The sequence below is a fragment of the Ceratotherium simum genome, chromosome 13 (genome assembly GCF_057802395.1).
Source record: "Ceratotherium simum simum isolate JZ-2026a chromosome 13, ASM5780239v1, whole genome shotgun sequence".
NCBI lineage: Eukaryota > Metazoa > Chordata > Mammalia > Perissodactyla > Rhinocerotidae > Ceratotherium > Ceratotherium simum.
The window spans coordinates 12,768,727-12,791,557 of record NC_141912.1 but is presented as its reverse complement, the minus strand read 5'-3'; the positions used below and the strand labels follow the sequence as shown (position 1 = coordinate 12,791,557).

The window sequence follows — 22,831 nt, the reverse complement described above, 5'->3', positions numbered from 1 at the left end:
GAACCCCACCTGGCTCCAGCTAAGAGCTGTTATAGGTAGTAGCACAGGCCTTCCTACCATGCTGGCAGCCTGGTCAATGACAAACTGAAACTATGATTCACTGGGATGACAGATCTCACTATAACAATCAAATCCATCTGATTCCAATGTCACAAGGAAGGCTGGATAAAAAACACAATTCATTGCTTTAGCTGGAAAAATCTCCCCAGCTTGGGGGGTCGGGGGGAATGGAACTCAGTTGCATATCCGCCTTCCTCCCATTACTGCTACTAAGAATGCCTATAAATGACTCCTCTCCTGCCCTCTCTTCCTCTCTAACCTGGGTAGCAGTGTTCCCTGCAGCATCAAAGCCCTGCAAATAATCCCCATGAGCACTAAATTCTCCCCCTTTCTCAAGGGACATTATTATTATCAATGTTGGACACAATGACGGAGGAATGACTCACCAGGTCCCAAAGCAAAGCATGGGAATTGACTCTGTGAAACCGTCTCCCCTCTCTTCCCACCTATTCTCTGCTGATGTAGACTTTGCACATGGCCTTTCTATCCATACTCCAGAGATTCCAAGAGGTCCCTTCCCCCAGGCTTGTCTCCTAACAATAAGGACCCCTCCTCACTGGCTACTGGGAGGGTCTCGTCTTCAGGCTAATGAGGACCCCTCCGCAAACCTGAGAGAATGAGAATTGGCCACCCAGAGGGCTTTGGATCAAAGAAAGAGTGACAGTCAGATGGCATCAAAAACCATCTGTCAGTAGGATACAAGTTAACCAGTAAATCGTATATGATTTAATAGCCAATGAACACATTAATTCATTGTATACAGTAAATTGATACAATTTGCTAAATTGATACAACCATTAACTGGTATACTGGGACTAGGATGAAAGGGCATGCCAGGCCTTATGAACAGGTGAATTAGATAGGTACCACATAGGGGTGTAGGATTCTTTAGCTTGATCTTAACAGAAATGAGTGTCAGAAAACAAAACAATGATATTTTAAATCATCAATATTATAAAAACAAGGCATATCTTCTTTAAAGAGATTAAGGTTATAAAAAATGTTTTTAAAAACTATAGAAAAATAAGTGTAAATATCCTCCATGTTTTTATACTCAGTATGTACTAATTGGTCAGTTTTGTCCTAATCTCCAGGAGATTCTTATGCTCAGAGTGGTTCAAAATAGAACCCCAAGTGCAGCCAGGCCAAAGGTCCCTAACGCCCCACATTGGGGACCTGTTCCACAACTCCACCAGGGGCCTTACCTGTCCCATCCATGATGTCTGAAGGTTGGAGCACCTCATATGAGCAGGGATCCCTGGGCATTGGGACCGGCTCCATTTCGGACAGGGCAGGCAGAGACAGCTGGCTGGAGCTCAGGGACTGCCCGTTTTCCAGGGAGTCATCTTCATTCGATATGGAGAGCTCCCCATCTGTCAGAGCAAGAAGGAGATTGCAGAGTTAGACAATGCCTGCCTTCCTGGGAAGGGTGACATTCATAGCCTGCAAACCGAGTCTAGATGTTTCTGAACAATCTTTATCAAGGTGAGTATGTGAAGCGTACACCTGTTCTTTAGTCCAAGGACTAATGTCCAAAGATCTTTAGCAAATTGCCTGTTTTCTCTCCATCTTTCTAACCATAACCTACCACATGTTGTATGTATTTTTTTTAAATGAAAGTGAATGAAAATGAACTTTTCTTCATAATTTCTGAAAACTTGGAAAAACTGAGCAAGCCTCAGAGATTGGAAAAGCAGAATTAGGAATTCCTGCTTTAGGGAGCCAAGGGCTTCCTATCAACTCAACAAGCACCAGAAGCACGGGACTGCAAGGCTCTAGGAGAAAACTCATCCTGTCTTCTCTTGCCTTCTGCCTGCATCCAATTTCTCTAGGTAGATAAATGCTTAGGAGGGCCGGCCCCGTGGCTTAGTGGTTAAGTGCGTGCGCTCTGCTGCTGGCGGCCCGGGTTCGGATCCCGGCTGCCCACCCACACACCGCTTCTCTGGTCATGCTGAGGCCGCGTCCCACATACAGCAACTAGAAGAATGTGCAGCTATGACATACAACTATCTACTGGGCTTTGGGGGGAAAAAATAAATAAATAAAATCTTTAAAAAAAAAAAAAATGCTTAGGAGGGCTCTAAGCTCCAGCTGAAGGTTTGCAGCAGCCCAAGGATGCAGAGAAGCGCCAGAATTCTCTAGTGCCCACCAGTGATCACGCCTGTGGGTGAGCAGACTTGGATCTTGCTTAAAGCTCAGCAAAACAAGGGGCAGCTGGCTAACACCACAGTGGACGATCAAAGTCTCCTGCACAATGACCATCTGTCAAATCAAAATTCCCCCGCTGTGATTTCATCCTAGCCCAGGGGACTCCTAGATAACTGGACATTAAAGTCAAATTAATTTTTAAAGAGGACTGGAAGCTGTTCCAGTAAGATGAATAAACATCCAGATGAAAGACTCTAAGTTATGCTTAGTCAGAAACACAGAAACCAGCAAAGCAATTACCTGCCTTAAAACTGGAAGAAAGATGATTTACTTGTAGAAATGAAACAGTGAAATGACTTCCAGGTTAATCTCAGATAAATAATCCTTTCCTTTCACTGTGTTCTTCCCAAGGCTTTCATTTTATACACAATGATGGCTATGTGGTGGCAAAGGATCCTCTGCCAGCCCCCCGCCCCCAATTAGAATTGGCATGATGAAATGTACGTTCAGCAGAGTAACTACAAACCAACAGGCTTTAGGCAGCATACGGTTAAAGGACATGCGATATTTGACCTGACTCTTCTATAAACAGAAAAAAATATAATGGATACCAAAAAATCATCTGAAGCAGACGATATAAAGCACTGACACTTGAAGATGCTGGTTTTTTCCTTCTTCTTTTCACTTGGCCTTTTTGTATGCCCCAAATGGTAGTACTAATTATAATTGTGATTAAAAATATGATGACCGCTTCTCATTAACAAGAGAAGAGCAGTGCAGACTCTAAGACCAACGCTGTGGAAAGAACACAACTGAACCCAGTGTGTTTGGGATGGGAAGGGTGGCGGGTGTGTTAAAGCAACACCATCCCATAATGGATGGTCCCCAGTCCTCTGAACATGCTTTAATTTAGCATGTTCAAACTGACGCCATGGGAACGGCTCTGCTGAAAGTTCCCAGTTGGTGAAATAACGACGCAGCTGCCATTCAGTTTCGTACGTCTCCAGGAAACCACTCTGATTTCGGATGTTCCAAGTGTAACAAAAGTCCTGGATGAGACAACCAGAGGAGGAGGGGTTTCAGCACTACTGCCAAGTGCTGCTTCTCTGGGGCAAAGACGCAACCAAAGGATTGCTGTACTTTTTAACAGCTAAAATACCACAGAAGCAGCATTGGGAAAAGAAGATGTAAGTGCAGTTGGATTACTTTAGTTCTTTTTTTTTCTTTGAGGAAGATTGGCCCTGAGCTAACACCTGTTGCCAATCTTCCTCCTTTTTTCCCTTTTTCTCCCCAAAGCCCCAGTAGATAGTTGTATGTCATAGTTGTACATCCTTCTAGCTGTGGGACGCCGCCTCAGCATGGCTTGATGAGCAGTGAGCAGGTCCATGCCGAGGATCTCCACCAAAGTGGAGCACGAGAACTTAACCGCTGTGCCACTGGGCCAGCCCCTGGATTACTTTAGACTCTCTACTCTCTCTACGAATCTGTGTTTCATCAGGGCACCTGGCTTAGTGCTAGAGGCTTTGTGAGTAACACAGCAGCACTCCTTGGGACATATTAACTCTCAAAAAACGTAGCTCCCTATGGATTAAAAGTGCCTTTGCTAGGTCACCAAGACCCAAACCATCTGGCATAGGAAACTACCTTCAAAATCCCACTGTCATAATATCTAAATGCACATTTCCACTGAAAAAATAAAAACGGAGAAAAAAGAAGAAATAAGACTGATCATCTTACCACCCTAACAGAAATAGTTTTTTTCTGTACATATTTTCCTAGTTGTATCATATTATGTATCAAATTGTCTTTTTTGTTACTATTATAAGCATTATAATTCGCATAATTATCATCTTAATGATTACACTGGATGAATAAGCTGAAATTTATTTAGCTATCTCCCTATGGTTAGTCACACAGGGATTTCCAATGGTTTCTGCTATTATAAAAAAGAAAGCTCTGCTGACCATCTTCTTGTATAAAATCTTTTCTGCAATTAGAATTCTCCCCCTTTAGGAGAGATTCTAATAGATGAAATGTATGTGTATTAATATTTTAACATCTAGTGACACATACTTGGATCTTGTGAAATTGTTTTCCAAAGGGTTTCTCTATTAACACAGCAGCAATGGGCAGACCACACAAATTTCATAGTTTTTGGTCATTCTTCAACAGTAACATTGATAACGATGTTTTATCTATCTACCTACCTACCTACCTATATATATACACACACACATACATATATGTATATACATATCTCATAGAAATAAGGAAAAAACACTCAATAGGTACAACAAATTCATTATTAATATCATTTATGACCAAGATTGGTAGTGACAAAAGTGAAAAACATTTGATTTGGATTCATATAATATGGAGAATGTTTCTGCCACTGTCAAGTAATTGTTATTTTAAAATTCTTATTATGACATTTTCAAACATATGCAAAAGTAGAAACATTCATGTAAGGGACCCCATATACTCATCATCAATTAGCTGGGAATTCCTAATGCTTGGTAATTCTAAGTTTGATTAATTTGAAGACTACTTAACTCTCCATATCTTTTTTACTATTTACCAGCACTATTTTTTTTTGTGAGTAAGATCAGCCCCGAGCTAACATCCATGCCAATCCTTCTCTTTTTGCTGAGGAAGACTGGCCCTGAGCTAACATCTGTGCCTATCTTCCTCCACTTTATGTGAGAAGCCGCCACAGCATGGTCTGACAAGCGGTGTGTCAGTGCACGCCCGGGATCCGAACCTGGGCCGCCAGCAGCGGAGCACGCGCACTTAACTGCTACGCCATGGGGCCAGCCCCCCAGCACTAGTTCTCACAAGCATCTTTACCAGCATTTTTTATCAGCATTATTAGAAAAACTTTTTTTTCCAGGAAAAATTTAACCCTCCTGAATAAGATGAGTCTCATGGATTATTTGTACCTTCATCCATCTAGATCATCACCATCTCTTGCTATCATGGATGAGAAAGAGTTCGCTGAGTATTAGAAATTATTTTGATGTTTTACACGATCTTCTAAAATTATCTGTAATAATGGTGTTCAAAATGGCACACGATGACCTCCAATAATAAGACATTTCCTACCAGAATTAGTAAAGTGTGAATAGGGGGAAGGGAGAAGGCAGGAGAAGAAAGTAGATGGGTTGAGGCAGTGGTTCTCAAACTTGAGTGCACACCACAATTTCCTGGAGGGAAGTCAAAGATTGCCGGGCCCACAGATTGCTGGGCCCCACCCCTAGAGTTTCGGACCCAGTAGGTTTGGGGTGGGGCCGAGAATATGCATGTCTAACAGGTTCTTGGGTGATGCTGAAGCTGCTTTGGCTGGTCAGGGTTCCACACTTTGAGAACCAGTGGACTGGCAGTAGGGAATCAGAGAGGCGAGAGAACCCGGAACGGCAACGGTGCCTTGTCGTGATGAGACTCAGGGCAGGAAATGCTGTTTACACGGCTAACATGGAACAGAGGTAGCTGGTTTAACCCGCCAAGACCAGAAAGCAGGAGGGTGCCTCGTCTAACCACGGATCTCGAATACGACCTTGTCACAAAGGGCAACGGGACTGGAGAGCGCGGCAGGGTGGAGTGGAAAAGTGAAATGTGAGCCAGATGCAGGCATATCTAACAAGGTAAAAGCAGCGCACAGAAGTGGTAGAGAACAAGACGTAGAAGGAGTGCGGGTCAATGGCATGAATTTTAAATGGGACGTAGAGAGCAATGAATCCAAGATATAGACCAGGCCATACAAACTGTGCCAGCCTTATGCTCCTCTTCTCCTTGTGAGGCAGACGAAACGAAGAGGTTGGTAGAGTCAGGTGAACACCAAAGCAAGGAGAGGGGAAGGGAAAGGTGAGAGTGAATTCATTCATTCAGTTGACAAACTCGTGCTGAGAGCCTATACTGACCAACATGCATTACAAACCAGAAACCGCCAACTCTCACAATGACCCTGGGAGGAAGGCAGACGGTGGCTATTAGCTCCTCATGATACTTGTGGAAACCACTGCCCAGTCTGCTGCCTCCAGAGCCCTGGAGCTTCACCACGCCCTGCCCCGCCTCTCTGCCCATAAGCCAGGCACGGTGCCAAACACTTAGGAGAAAACAAACTTACCTTGGGGGAAGGGAGTGGGGCCAGGTATGATGGAGAAATGCAGACAGAGAGGAATGGGTGTGAGCTAGCTGGTGAGAGAGTTGGGAAAAAGAAGCAAAAATGAGAAGTTAAGCCCTGAGAAGCGGATGATGAAAATTAAGGGGTGAAGGAGGATAGAAGACGTGTGCTCGGAGTAGATGGAGACCACATATTAGAGGAAGATCTTGTCTGGCACAGAATTTTTTTAATGTTCTGAAAGTATGATTTATGTAAAAGTTGTGTTTCAGAGGATTGGCTCAAAAGATACATTAAAAATTTGTTTTGTTTTGTGTTGGTTTCTTCAGGAACTGCGTCCATCTATAACTGGATGTCACCTTTGTGACTACATTCCGAGCGGTTTTGGTTTTTTTCTGATTTGTTGTTTTGTTATTGTTGATTGTTTTGCTTTAGGAATCCTATACTCTGGTTTTACAGTGACTGATACCAATTTCTGATCAACTAAATTTTCTCAAAGCTTAAGGTTAGGGGCAGGCTCCGTGGCTTAGCGGTTAAGTGTGCGCGCTCTGATGCTGGCGGCCCGGGTTCAGATCCCGGGCACGCCCCAAGGCACCACTTCTCCGTCCAACGCGAGGCCGAGTTCCACGTACAGCAACTAGGATGTGAACCTATGACATACAACTATCTACTGGGGCTTTGGGGGGAAAAAAATGAATAAATAAAATCTTTTTAAAAAAAAAAAGCTTAAGGTTAACTGAAGTTGTTTTTTATAGATGAACGTCACCATGGAGAATGGGCAACAAGAATTCTTTTAGGTTCTCATAGATACCCATGTAATAACATTTACATTAAATAACATTAAAAATTACGAAAGATAGATATTTTGCTCTGAGAGGGCTCAGAGTTCATGACCCTTTGAAGTTTAAGATAAAAAAAGTATCCATTTTAATTCTGAAAAAATACTTTAATATAAACTTAAGCTCACGGAATCTGATTTTCTAGGATATGCATCATGGTTTAGATGAAAATCTATGTTTAAAAATGTATTTATAGTTGGATAAGAAATCCTTATTTAATAAATAATAGTTGAATATGAGTATAAAGAATTGCTTTACATCTATATATTGAACCATTGCTACAATAAATGTCATACGGATTGAAAAACTAAAAATAAAATTTTAAAACTAGAATACATAGTAAAAAGAAATATTTATTTATTTATACACATACACACGCACACACATACATATTTATCTATTCAGGCTGTATAAAAGGGAAGCCAGATGGATAGTTTTGACTTTACTCATAAACTTTTGGATTTTTAATTTGCAAAATAAAACGCTGTACACCAAATATAGGGGGAAAAAAGCAGCATAATAGGAAAATACAAGCTAAATGTAGCTAATAAAAGAGAAACTATTCCAAGTATGAAGAGCATTTGTACAAATAAATAAAAATCAAGTCCCAGGTGCCACTTGCGAAGTGCATGGCCTTGCTAGGAATGAAATAAATGCAAATAAAATGGGTGTGGGTGACGCTGATACATAAAAATGTGTTTGAAATCACGTCAAGCACAAAAGCAGGACCAGAGAACAATATGCACATGTTGACTGGTGACATCAACATGAAATCTGTATGCAGGCTGGCAAAGTGCTGACGGAGATCTGGCAAGACTAAGCAGAGTTTAATGATCATTCATTTTTTTTCTGTAACGATGCTTAAGTTTATAAAAAGTAGAACAAAAAATTGCATGCTGCCTTGTTAAATTAAATGAAAAAATAATAGTTTTTGTTGGGGGGAAACCCCTTCCTCACTCTGGTTTCTTGAGGCGGCATTTGCCCTAAGCCCAGCTTCTTACCACCCTGTACAGTCACCTCATTGCTGGGATGCAACCACTGGGCCCTGCTTCTCCACCAGGTGGAGCGAATCTATCCAAACAGCACAAGGGCGTACTCTGCATCCTTCCCTCACCACCTTGGACCAGTGCTGATTCAGGACTCAGACCTTCCCTCTTGGTGGGCTGATCTGAGGTCCAGGCTTGGGGGGAGGGCACGAGTAATGAGTGATCAGGCCCACCAACGATTTCCTCCAGACTAGCCTTTATCAATAATAAAGGTGATACCCTACTTTGATCTCCTGTTTGTCCTACCTCTCAAATGGTTCAGAACCTCAGAGAGGAAAAAAGAGTGCTGATATTGGATCCCTCAAATCCTTAACAGTCCTTGAGTCTGGAGACTCAAGGGAAGAGAATGCTTTTTCCATCTTAGGTAAAAAGAAATCGAAGGACCCATTGATAAGCGATAGAAAGGATGTTATAAACCATGCCTTCCTGGGAGGCCTGCATCTCAGTAAACAGAGGTGTGCCAGTGGGCACACCTAACCCATTCTCAGGAGAGCTGGGTAGGAAGAGAGAAGCAGCAGGTACAGGGGAAAGGAGCCAGACTCCGAGCACGGGGAGAGGCTGTCTTATTGTTCTGGCGTCACTAGCTTGCAACAAGTCACTAAACTTCTGGGACCTCAGTTTTGTCCCTCAAAGACAGAAGGACTGTTAGATGATGCTCAACTTCCTTCCAGATCAAAGTATTATCTGTATGACAGTTGGAAGAAATGAGAATAAGCCCCCCCAAAACTTGCAAATAAACCTGAAATAACAGATAAGCTAAAACAGCAAATCATTTTGCAATTAGGTTTCCTTCTTCTTGTATGACTCACTCTGTTTGGGCATATTACAGCAAGAACTAGGATGTATATTTATGGATTTCAGGTTTATTGTTATTTAATAAAGTTTTACATTTTTATTTCAAAAAAACTGGTAAAGTTTTCATGTAGAGCTAGAGACCTGTGCTCTATATAGAAAACCTCTATACTCAGTAGAAAGACAGGGAGGAAGACACGAAAGGTGAAAAGGATGGCAAAAGAAACATTTTGGGGGCATTTTGGAGCATTTGGAGCATCTTCGGCGTCAAGCAATATGCTGGACATTTTACATAGAATAATAACAACCCCTTAAATAATATTTTGGGAATTTATTATGTGCCAGGCACTTGTTTATTTAACATATATATATAAAAAACAATCCTATGAAGTCGGTTCCCAAATTACCCTCGTTGTTTAAAGAAAAGTGAACACTAGATGGTTTAAATAACTTGTGTAAAGTCATAATTAGTAGGTGCTGAGCTAGGATGTGGTGAGATTGTGTGTGATCTCATTTAAAATGACTTATTTTGAAATTTTAATTCTGTAAGGATGGCAAAAGAACAATACAGCAATCCTTTATAAATAAGACAGGTAGTTGTCATAGTTAAAACTCAAATTCTGTTACTGTTTGTACTGGTAGTGGAGAAGATGTCATGAACGACATCATGAAATTGTGGCTACATTTATGCTTCCATTGTAAAGAAAAATTACTCTGTAAGTGAAGAGTCATGACAATTTTAGACTGAAAACATTAGGAAGTGTTAACTAAACTGCGTCTTTGTTGGTAACGCAAATGTGTAGAATTTACACACGCACACTTGTGAAACTTCAAACACATTTTAATTTACTGGTGATCACCAATGGCTATAATTAAAGCAAAATCGAAAAGTGAAGCCACCTATGTGAAAGCAAATAACTATCTTTGTGAAGACATGAAAGGAGAGCCTAATGCAAGCATTTGCTAACTGTTTTTTCCCTTTGAGACAAGAGTTCTTGTTCAGCCAATTCCCCATGGTCTCATCTTAGCTTCCCTGACATGCTCTTTGACCAAAAGGGGCATCTCTGTTGAGTGGCTGATGAGTTACCCACAGAGTTGAAGGTGCTTTCCCAAGAAGTGTCACTCTGGTGGTGGTGGTGGTCCTAATATTAGTGAGCCATGAAACAGAGACTTCATCCAATGTCTTTTAAAAAATTTTTTTTTGACATTGATATACTTTTTCCTTTAGAGTGAAAAAAAATCCACCCATTAAGGGGGCATACCCATCTTTTGAAACCCACAAAGGTGTCATTTTAGCAACAATATACAGGGCTTTGAAAAAGCTTCTGTTAATCCCAATCACCTTTTAAATCATTGCAAGCAAAGCCACTAGCTGCTCTCATAGTCAGTAAAATGATGTGCCGAGCAACAGTTAGCTAACAAATAATTTATCTAAGGATTCACTGAAAGATTAAAAGCTTTCAATGTAAGAAGCTGGAAATAGCTCCCCGGCATTTGTCAACTTTCATTGAAGATATTTTCTTCAATTTGCCTGAGTTCAGGGAGTCGAGGTGATTAAATGAAAGGGTGCTACAGCTATCATTTTCTAGAATTTTAAACATACATAGAAACATTCCTATTAAACCCTGCCTATTTACTAATTAACGTATTTGATTCTTGAGCAGTTGAAAAGATGTGAATTAAAAGTCTTATTTGCAAAAGCAAAAAAACTATAGTCATTGTCTTTCTCTCTCTTCTGGTGCATTTTCTTTCCCAGTGAGGAAAAACCATTGTGTGTGTGTTTGTGTGTCTGTATGTGTGTGTATTTAAAAGAATCTGTGTACCACCAGGATTTAAGGCAGACACCTCAGGATTCTGTAGAATCAGGGAAACTATACTTTTGGAATCCACAAGTTAGAGAACCTTCCCACTTATCTTTATCTCTATCTGCAGCCAGAAGTCTTTGGATTATTCTGACCAGCTTATAAGGAGGAATAATTTTGCGAAAGCCAGGAGGTTCCTTTCTGTCTGATACAGGCATCTTGGTTACTCACAGAATCCTTTTGAACCCACTATCTCCAAAATCTGTAAGACTTATTTCAATTTCAGAAATTTCATACATGGAATGGAATGGTACATGTTTTTGTGCTTGGAGAATCACCTTGCTTTTTTATTGTTGCTGTTGTTCTGGATTTAATATCCTATTTTGATGTTAATTTTTCCCTCCTGTTCAGAGGCCTTTGCCTAAAACATTACACATGTGAGTTGCGATGACTTCCTAGCACAAAAGTGGCATTGACCTCAGGTAGCTTGTTACAGTTGCACTTCCCTGTAGCTGTTTCCCGCTGGATTCATCAGCAATTATTGCCTTTTACTGGGCTTCACGGTCAACAAACCACGGCTCACGAGGATTCCTGGCTGCTTCCCCGACCGCAAACACCTCATCGTGTCAAACTGTGGTGTCTGTCTCTCCCAGAGGTGTTTCTCTCATCTATCCTGGACACAGCTACGCCTGCTCACCAATCTTCACGCCAAGCCCATGGGTTCTGACATCATCTATCCTGATGCAGTATGATGGCTCTGACCACTACTTCCAAATAATGACTCTGGCTCCAAGGCTCGTAGCTGAAAGAGAGTTTACCGTCTTGCTATTCCTGGGCATTTTGATATCATAAATGCAACTGGGGCAGAGATTGAATATAAAATGAATGGAATGTCACAGTTTCTCTCCTGTGCTATCAGATGATAGCGTGAACCTCAGAGAATCATACATCGTTGTGCAAAGGGCCTTTCATAGTTAACGGGTAGCCTGGCCAAAACTGGAATCCAAGATGTAAAAAATCCTTAATGGCTAGAGTTGGGGGAGGGAAGTGATAGGGGCTGGCCATTTCAAAATTTAAGTAGCTCTGTTTCTCTAGCTGAGCTCTCCAATACAGTACCCACTAGCCACAAGCAGCTATTATTTAAGTTAGTTAAAATGAAATAAAACTTAAAATGCGGTTCTTCAGTCACACTAGCCACATTTTGAAGTGCTCAACAACCACCTGTGGCTAGTGGCTGCTGCACTGGCCAGCACAGATGATAAAACATTTCCATTACTGCTGAAGATTCTACTGGACAGTGCTGCTCAAGACAGACTTGAAAATCACAATGGGCCTAATGAATATGCAAAAGCGAACCCATTTCTGGAACTGGGAGGTTAAAATGATCTTGCTAAACTGGTCCACATCACAATGAATGGCCAGTTTAGTGGATAACATTTCCTTTAGAGAAACTGCAGTGGTGGGAAGCCTGGAGCGCGGGGAGGGGAGACGTGTTTCAGGGCACGTGTGGATGGCGGGAGCCCTGAGAGCAGCAACACAGAACTGCAGAGGTGGACATGGCCCTCAGAGAAGTCCTGAAGCCTCAATGGAATCTCAGCTCTCCTGGGCAAAACTAGAAGTCTCGGCTCAGGTGAAGGGGAACAAGGAAAGGGAGGCAGGCTGAGGGAAGGCAGACATCTAAGAAGAGCAGTACAGACCAGATGTCTAGTGGAGACCATCGCTAACATTCACTGAGCACTTACTCTGGGCAGGTAATGGCCTAAAAGCCCAAACTGGATTATGCCCTTTGATCCTCCAACAACCCTACGAGATGACATGCAAGAGCAGAATGGAGTTGAAGAGTATACCATTGCATGGGTATTCCCAGAGACACGAGGAGGACCCCCTATTGGTAATAGACTGCCCTCAATCAAGCGGGCTGGGGGCTGGGAGTAGTGAGAGAGGATTCAAGGAAAGCACAGCTTTGCTGGCTGGAGCAGTCTAGAATCCTTGGGTCACATTTGATCAGAAAGCAGAGTCCAGAGAGATGAAAAACTGCCTTGCACCTTGTATGGATAAAAGACGAGAGAGCTGGGACCAGAATCCTGTGCTTGGGGCTCCTAGGAGAGTGCTGTTGTTTTCCAGATATTTACGTGGGGGTTAAGGCTGAATGCCCCACTGACTTGTTTAACTCTACACAAGTCCTGGGCAAAAGCAAAAAGTCAAGGACGTTTTTCTAAGTATGACCAGCCTTCCCTTTATTAGCTACTAGCCTTCCAAAGTTTGGCTTGCCTTCTCATTACAAACGCCAGTGCAGGGCAGTGGCTGTGGAGTGATCAAGCATCAGAGGGGTGGGGGCATGTGGGTGGGGCAGTGATGCCCACCATGCCCAAGGTACCCTGCCCTGCCCTGATTTCACGGGTGGGGGCTGGGATAGGCAATTAGAAGGGGTGGTATTGTCGTGGCTCTTCCAAGGATAACTCATAATAGGCAGCAACTCTTGAGAGTTGATTGCACCTGCAACACTTCGGTTTATGGAAACATCTGTCTAAATTAGGGCAAAAAATATCTAGTGGTCATCTCCAAAAATTCTGGTCAATGAGAAATCAGAGTAATTCTGGAGAACCTTTGGGGCAAGGTTTTCTTGCTCTTAGAAAGAGATACCAAGAAGAGATAGCCCTCTCTTTTTCCTCTGTCTGCATGTGATGCTGGAACTACCACAGCCATCTTGTTACCATGAGGTATAGCCTGAGGATGGCATCCCTTAGCCATGTTACTAAGCTGATGAATTAATCAACCCTGGAGCTGTCTTACCACTGGACTTTATTATGTGAGATTCATTCATTCATCCATTCACTCATTCATTCATCCATTCACTCATTCATTCATGCAATAAATAGTAAATGAGCACTGACAAATGCCAAGCATTGCTCAAGGCATTTGGAATACTTTAGAGGACAAAACACACAAAGATCATTGGTCTAAATTTGCTTACTGCTTCAACTTCCTTAAGTTTTTTGTTACCTGAAACCAGAAGCATTTTAACTTATGCCCTGCTGAATGCATATTGGCTTCACAAGTAATTAAAGAGCCTACAATTAAACAGCATAAAAACAATCAAAAGGACACTTGGTCCTCATCTTATTTGACGTGTCTGTATTTGACACTTTGGACCATTTTCCCCCTACTGAACTAGTGTCTCGTCTTGGCTTCCACAATACTAAAAGTTTCTGGTTTATTTCCAATTTTTCTGTCCACGTCTCAGTCATTGAGGGTTTTTCCTATTCCCAGACCATTTTGTTTTTTACTCTCCGTTCATTCAATGCTGAGTTCCATGCGGTTTTCTATCAGGGCCACTTACTTTTCTCATTCTAAATCTTCTCTGAGAAATATCATCAATTTATACGACTTAATGACCATTTACACACTGACAATCCCAAACCTGTATCTCCAACCCAGATCTCCTTCTTGAGCTTCAAATCTGTGTATTTAGTTGTCTGCTTAGCCATTTGGACATCTCAAACTCAATGTGGTCAAACCATCGCGATATTTTGTGTCCTAAGCTCACTGCTCTTGGGTTCCCAGCTCAGTGAATGGCCCCTGCATCTATTCATCTAGTCACCCAAGCCAGAATCCTGAGTATCGGCCATGCCTATACCCTCCCCTTCATTCCCCAAATCTAAGCAGTCACAGAGCCCTCTTGACTCCATCTCCTAAAATTCTCCAGTCTGTCCTCTTCCCACCCCACTCCCCATTCCTACCACCCTCATTCCTGCTATCTACCATCTTGTCATCTGAATCCCATCAACAGTGCACTAACTGGTCTCCATGACTCATGTCTTGGTCTCCCTCCAAGTCCTTCTCCCCCATAGGCAGAGTGATGACGCTGCAAACCTGATCGTGTAGAAAACTCTTCCAAAGCTTCTCACACTGCTCTCAGCATAAAGAATAAACAACTAATATAGTTCTCCTGCCTGCATGATCTACCTCAACTCCCCCTCACCTTACAGACACACTGGACTCTCTCTCTCCTTCACTTATTGTCAACTTGGTGCCTCCACGTGCACTAGTCCTTCCACTTGTAACATCCCCTAACCATGCCATCTTCTCTAGGATAATTCTTATCATACGTCGGGATCCCTCTAAGACCCTTCTCCGCCCTGTCCAGGATGCCCTCCCTAAGTGTCCAGGCCTGGGTAGGTGACACTTCCATGTGCCCTGGAACATCCTGTACTTTCTCTGTCATCACTGCTCAGCACCTGGACCCATTCCCAGGACTCTGAATTCTGTTAGCCAGGGGGCCCCGGCTTGTCCCTCTCAGTATTCCTGGTGCCCAGAATGGTGTCTGCAACATGTAAATAGACAAGTGATGACTAAATTTACTGGGGAATGCTTGCTCATGGCTATAATAATAATTTCATTAATTTTTTGGTTCGGGATAGCGACTTTCTGAAAGAACAGTGTTGCTTAAGCAAATTCCGATACAATTTCTTTTTCTCTTTATTGTTTAAACCATTTTCCAACTACCCCCTAGGGCAATCCGTTGCCTTGGGTGCTGAGGTGGTACACAAATGGTTATATGTCACTGATGCTGGAAGTAAACTCTCTTTTCATTTTCAGACAGTTAGTCCAAATCACAGCTTTCCTAAGATGCCATTTCTAGGTGAGATATCAGAAACAGCTAAAAATATAACAAAATAACAGTGCCTGGAAAAGCTTGTGAAAAGCATTTCTCATAAACTTCAAGACTTTAAAAGTCTATGCACCTGGGATACCAGATCAACAATGGGATTTAAGAAGGCTCAAGCCTACCCCATTTGTCTCCTCTGAGACAGTGGAAAATTTTTATTTTTATTTTTAAAAGATGATGATCTTTTCATTTAAATATCAGGCTTTTTTCTCTTGAATGCCAGAGAGGGGAAAATGCAGCCTCTGCATAAAAGAGTTGTCCACTTCAGGGAGCTTCTGTTTGTGTTCATAATTAAAAATAACACCTTCCAAAATGTTGCTCTAACTCGATTAAGGAAAAAAGCACACCTCAATGCACTTTATTATTTGCTGTGAAGTATCTCTAATTCCCAGCACACGGAGAAAAGTGTTTGCTCACTGGCACACAGTGAATTCTATTCTTACATGCCCCCTGGTCTTCCTTCCCCTCCGGTGGGATTATCCCTTCCCCCCAGGTCTTGGTGTGACTACATGGAAACTACTAGATGAGCTGTCTCAACTACATCCTTGCAGGCACCCCACGTTCTAGCTTCCTGTTCCCATTTAGGGCCTGGAAGTGTGTAGTATGCAGGGGTGATGTTGGATCATCGCATGGCAGAGAGATGCTCTCCTTTCCCTCTCCCCCACTCTTGATAAGTTCCTTCTGGACTCTAATCTTATATGATTCTATATATGGAAGCCAATAAAAAAATAAAAGCCATTTAATAGCTTATGTTCTTTATTTCTAACATATTCTGTTAAATGAAGAATTCCTGAGCTAGTTCCTATAGACATTTGAGATAATTTTCCCTCTTCGATCCAAGCTCTCATTTTGCCTGATTTGAATTTATTGATCAGTTTGGGATTTTAATCTAAGAAAAACATAAGGAATTTTGAGGAGAACTGTCAGAATAATAAAACCTCATTAATTCTGAGTTCACTCTGCCCAAATAGTTACAAATCTCAAATCACTGCAGTTTATTTTTATACTTTCTATGAATGAGTAGGGTATTATTAAGCAAAATCAATAACATAAGGAAGTTGGAAGAGAAAAGCTTACCTATTAAAGATAACTGCTTTCCACCACATTAGCAACATCATGCACCAAACAGTATAACTGCAGAGCAAAAGAGGCCGGCCCTCGCAGGCTGCGTGCCGGCCGATGGGCTGACCTAGTAATTACAAACCAATGGGCAGCTGCCAGGGACCACACATTTTTGGTGGAGAGTATCTTGCTGCCAGGTGACCAGAGTCACGTGTGCTAACAAAGGAGGTGGTGCAAAATGAGGAATTACCAGCCAGGCAATATGGAATGATCCATCCAAATCGACGAAATTTATCTTTGAAATGAACAACTTGAAAAACGATTAAAGTCTCTTTGCCACTGCTGTTCATTCAGGTTGTGGAAATAAAATTTTATTTGTTTTACCTACCAGATACAGCAAGGCGAATGATGTTGTAGAATGGGGAGCATGAATGACAGAAAGACAACATGTTTGGAGGCTAAGAGGAGGCAGGTGGAGGTGCCAGAAGGAACTTAAATCAGGCCAGGGGGCTGGGTTCTCGTTGGCCAGCAAAATGGTAAGACTATTTGAGGGGGCTGCAGATCCTTGTACCTCAGATAAGAGGGGGCAGTGACGTCCCTTCCTACCTCTTGGGCCTGCTGACCTAGGGTAAGGCTAGCAAAGGGTTTCCAAAAATATAAAGGATGATGAAGATGATGATGACAAGACTACTACTAATAATGGTATGCTAACAACTTCTTGAAAATTTATGGGATGACAGCCACTATTCTACTTTACATGTTATTATGGACTGAATTGTGTCACAACCACCCCCCACACCCATATTCATATGTTGAAGCCCAAACCCCCAGTGTGACTGTGTTTGGAGAAAGTGCCTTGAAGAAAGTAACTAATATTAAATGAGGTCATGAGGGTGGGCCCTAATCCAATAGGACTGGTGTCCTTATAGAAGAGGGAGAGACACTAGGACTGTGCCTGCACAGAGAAAAGGCCATGTGAGAACATGGTGAGACGGCGGCCAGCTGCAGGCCAAAGAGAGAGGCCTCATCAGAAACCAATCCTGCTCACACCTTGATTTTGGACTTCCAGCTTCCAGAACTGTGAGGAAATACATTCCTGTTGTCTAAGTCGCTCAGTCTGTGGTATGTTGTTATGGCAGCCCTAGCAAACTAATCCACATGTGTTATCTCATGTAACCCCCATTACTATATTATTATCCACTCTTTCAGATAAAGAAACAAAAGCACAGAGAAGTTAAGCAACTCGACTAAAGTTGCACAGCTAGTCAGTAGTAGAAGTGGAGTTGAATCCAAGCAATCTGATTCCAGGGCCCATGTTCCCAACAGCTGATGTAATATAACATAAGGTGACATGATTAATATCCACAGTGACACAAAATGCATGCTTTTATCAGAAAAACCCACAGCAAATACAAACTCCTACATGTACTATGTGCAATAGACTTCTACTTTTAGCCCCTCTCTTCTTCAGTCCTCTTCCCATCATCCAACAATAAATATTCTTGCGAGCCTTATCTATCTCAGGCGCTAGTTGAGGCTCGGGGGATCTGGCAGTAAGCCCGTGAGGTCCGTGTTCTCCTGGTGTTTACATGCTAGTGGGGAAAGCCAGTCAATAACCAAACAGAAAAGAGGAGACAGTGACAAGTGCAGAGATAAAAATAAAACAGGAAGTTGTGGTGACAGGTAGCGGCTAGACTGGTCCTCTTCTCCACAGCCAGTTCCCGAGTGCACGCTGTGAAGCAACTGTGAACAAGACACAGCTCTCGCTCTCGGGGACTCCTAACGCTGGCGTGGTGTTGGCAGGCCCCAGCCTCAATGGCCCCCATTTCTTTCTCTATAACATGAGGCTTTTGTTCTAACAGTCTATGACTTCTTTGATTAAATCAGGAAGTTACTTAGGCAAGACTGACTTTAACCCAGTTATTAGGTGTAATGGAAATAATAAATGAGATAGTAAAATGTATTCTCTAGAGTATTCTTGAAGTTCTGCACTGAGAGATATAAAGGTCGTAGGAAGAAAGGAGGGAGAGGAAGGGATCATTTAACTGGATCTGAACAAGCTTTAGCTTTGACAATAATACTTATTGAAGCACTTGGATGCTCATGATGTAATACTGTACCTGTAGTCAGACCCCTTCCATCCCTACTGCAGAGGGAATATGAAGAAAGGAGCTGGTGATGGAGTATGAGACTTAAGGTTGACATAAGAAAGGGTTTGGGAGGGTTGTACAGAAAGTAAGACACTGGAGAAAAGTGACAAAATTATGTATTCTTTTTCCCTGGAAAGCCTAATCGACCAAAGAAGTTGTATTTTGGTGTAGCCTTACGCAGAAGTAGAAGGATAAAGTGGCTTACCACAGGGATCCCTTGGCCCTAGGAGGCTCTGATAATTATCGAAGGTCATTTGAAACAGTACAACTTCACATCTGCCTCCAGCATCCCCTGCCACAACGGCAGGGCAAGAGCTTCCTACTTCCTACTTGCAGCATTTCGGGGTGGCAATTTGTGCTAAGAGAAAATACTTCAAAAGTGCCATCAGGAAGCCCCATGACAGGAATGGACGAGGTGAAACGTACCAGAGAAATAAGGACCAACTCATGTCGAAACAGTAGACACAGAGAGAAGCACCAAAGTTAGAAACACAGCCTGCTTGTTTGTATTAGAACAGAAACCAGGCCTGTAGAAGACCCACAAAAACATGGTAAACTGACTGTGTTGTCAGAATTACAGGATCACTTTGACTATCAGGATGGAGCTTTATGTTTAAAGTCGAATAGGTGATTTAATAATCTGGCCCACCAAATAACACCAGCCCCAAACAAGAAGACCAGAAAGGGACAATTGCTATTGATGACTATAACCACAAGGGAAGCAACAACCTGTCATTTCACTTAAAGCCTTAACAGGGAGAGTGGAGAGAGCCTTAGGGGAGAGGGGAGAGGGGAGAGAGAGAGAGCAATTGAAAATAGCAAAGCTCTTAAAAAAGAGGAGTGAAGAATACTTAATACACCGTGTAAACCACTTATACACTCATATTCAAAGGCACTAATTCAATAAGCAAAAGACACACGGTATTCATGGGCACACTTGTGGACACACTCACAGAGCATCTGAATCACTGTAAATAATATCATTTGAAATATCTTATGTGTACAGTTATATTTTACAGTTTTCTCCACTCTGATTTCTTCTATTGTGGGAAGATGGACTGCCAAAAAAATAAATCTGTTAGGGAAATTCTAGATGCTTTTGGATTTTTAACATTTGTCTTGGGAATGCCTAGTGCCTGAAAGAGCCTAAGCAATTAAATTCACCCCAGCTGTGTGTATTCGGACACCAACAGGCTTACACCATACCTACACCATTCCTGGAGCCACATCATTCTTCTTAGTATCCTGTGGTTTGATTCCCATGCTGAGAAAAAGGGAGCTTTATTTCCCTCCTCTAATAAAATACTGGTATCTTTAGCACTGTCTGCTACATTCTCTTTTCTCTCCAGGACTGTCTGGAGTTTTAAAGTTCAAATTCTGATAAAACGATGCAGAAAACTGAATCCAACTCCGGGAAATACACACAGTTTCCGCACACGGCTTCCCGGCCCATGGAGAGTGGGCAGTCCTCCTTACCTTTATCATAGATTTCCTTTAAGACCCCTCGCTTTATCAGCTCCTCTCTGCTTTGCCTCATCGATATTTTCCTCTCCAGGGCTACAAGCAAAACACAAACAGAGAAGCAGGCGTAAGCAGGTAACAAAGCTGTCTTCTAAAGGCATCATATTTTAATATGTATTAAAATGCAATGTATGGGAAAGCTTCTGTAAATTATACTTTACTAATGTAAGTTAACGATACCAGTTATATTTTTAAATTTTTTTTGCTGAGGAAGATTTGCCCTGAGCTAACATCCCTTGCCAATTTTCCTCTTTTTTTGCTTGAGGAAGATTAGCCCTGAGCTAACATCTGTGACAGTCTTCCTCTATTTTATATGTGGGTCACCGCCACAGCACAGCTGATGAGTGGTGTAGGTCCGCACCAGGATCCGAACCTGCGAACCTGGGCTGCCAAAGCAGAGCACACTGAACTTAACCACTAAGCCACCAGGCTGGCCCCACCAGTTAACATTTTTTGATGTTATGAGAAGCATTTTAATCAGATTATTTAATTTAATCTTCAAGACAATCTTCAAATTATCTACGAGGTAGCCATTTTTATTTCACTTTAACCCAATTTATGTAGCACAGAGACACTCAACTTGTCAGAGTCACAAGCCTATTGAGAAAAGGCATCGGGGTTCAAAGCTGGAAATGCTACCTCTGATCTCAGCTTAACCTCTGAGTCATACTGCATTTTCCTAAGGGGCATTTCCTCATACATGGGAATTCTCTCATTATCTAGTTCATATAGATCACATCTCACTGGAGATCTTGTTGCTTTCCAACTATAAAAAAACAAGGCATGAAAATATCTCCTAAAGCTCTGGGATTGGTACCCCAGGTTCCCAAGGAAGGACTGGGTGGTAGTGGGAGCCCTCCCTGGGACAGCCCACCCACCGCTCTCCTCTCTTAGTCTCCAAGTCGGAGCAGCCAAGCAGGGAATGAACTATTCAGTTCCCAAGTGCACCTCCACCATGACCAGCCACCCACCTGAGCCAAACGCTCAGGCAGGTGGGGCTGGAGGAGGGAAGGGGGAGCGTTTCCTCTCGGATCAGCGGGTGTGATGGAGGGCAATTCAGGTGGAAATTGAGCCCAGGAGTGGAGAAGTGGGGGGCAGCACAAAAGGGCAGCCCTGTGGCTCAAGGAGGCGGGTGGGGGATCAGCAGAGCCTGTGGAAGAAAGCAAGCTACTTCAGCAGCCGACATTCCAGCTTCTGGGGAAATACAGAGTGCAGGAGTGAGAGGTTATTTCGGCTGCTTTCATCAGCTTGAGAATCTCCACATCCTTTGGATACAGTTATTCAGGGGGAAAAAAGCCAGTTAAATAATGAGGACACTATTTTATGCAGACAAATTCAGATACAGATTAATTAAACACACACACATACCTCAATAGAATTTAGTCCAAAAAATATGAAGAAGAACTAGAAAGAAAGCAAGGAAACAGGGATTGTGATTTTAACTCTCTTATCCACTAGCCATGAGCAGAGTCAAGTCACTCTGCTCATCTGGGAAAACACTGATGCCTCAGTCCCAGCTACTCCAATTTAATAGGTCCAGGGTGGGACCTGGACATCTAGATTGTAATAAAAAGCTCTCTGGATCATTCTCAGGCATATCAAGGCTGAAAAATACTGATTATATATTTTGTAACTTACTCTTTTAAAAATGTTATATTCTAAGTTCCTCTCAAATTATAATGAATTAAGTGGTACAAGACAGAAAAATAAATGTTAGGTTAGCTTGCACTCGCATAAAGCTTACTGAGAACATATTAATAATAAAATAGATACATATAAATACATACCCACAGAAGTGAAGGCAGGAGGGTTGGATGGAAGGACAAGGGTTAAAGGTGGGTGTAGGAACCACTGGAGCGGTGTTTGTCTTGGGGGGTGAAGGAGGTTTATGACCCACCAAATGATGTGATATGGTGACAGGAGGGCAGAAGGACGTTCTCTATGAAGAAGAGGAAAGCCCGGAGAAGGGAAAGAACTACATGCAGTTAGGTTAGAGAGTTCTGCCTGACTTTCAAAAAGATTTACTTAGCAGCAGAGTGGGAAAAGACTGGACAGAAGAGGTGAAGTAGCGGTTTTTAAGCAAGGAGTTTGTTAACAGATCTTTCGGGTGACAGAGCCACCCAAAAAGCGTAAAGAGGTGCTTTGCCATCCTGTATTGAGGCACATAAATTGAACAGTTTTCTCTGAAACAAAATGAGGTTTCCCAGGGGATTTTCAGAACCACAGAGAGAAGTGGATGGACCTGATCCACAGCACTAATGGGAGTATCTGCTACGAGGCAGGCAGAACCCTGGACGTGGAGGTCTGAGATTGCAAGTATCACTAGAACGTGGACCCTGTCGGGCCAACCACTTGGCCACCCGGACCTCAGCCGTCTCCCCACACTCACTCAACAGCTACAGAGCCTCTGTCCACAGTGAAAGGCCCTGTATTAGGGGCTGGAGATGATGGTGACCAAAGGGACAGTCCCTGTCCTCATAGAGTTTACAGACTAATGTGCAATATACACAGTCATCAAATAATGACATCTCCTAATGTGTGACTGCAAATTGAGATAAGCCCTCTTAAAAGAAAGGGACATGGTTCTTCCAGAACATATGATAAATAATCTCCCCTACTGAGGTC

The 22,831-nt window shown here is 42.5% G+C and overlaps 1 protein-coding gene across 7 annotated transcripts in view; it reads right to left on the bottom strand.

The window, feature by feature from the left end:
• Positions 1 to 22,831, bottom strand: part of PHACTR1 (phosphatase and actin regulator 1) — a 500,383-nt gene that overhangs the window by 87,146 nt on the left and 390,406 nt on the right. For all 7 annotated transcript variants that reach the window (XM_087438011.1, XM_014788747.2, XM_087438013.1 and 4 more), the window contains exons 3-4: positions 20,162 to 20,242; positions 1,266 to 1,433 (exon numbers count right to left, since the gene is read on the bottom strand). In XM_087438011.1, coding sequence (XP_087294137.1) covers positions 1,266 to 1,433; positions 20,162 to 20,242 — 249 coding nt within the window. The remainder of the gene's footprint in view (positions 1 to 1,265; positions 1,434 to 20,161; positions 20,243 to 22,831) is intronic.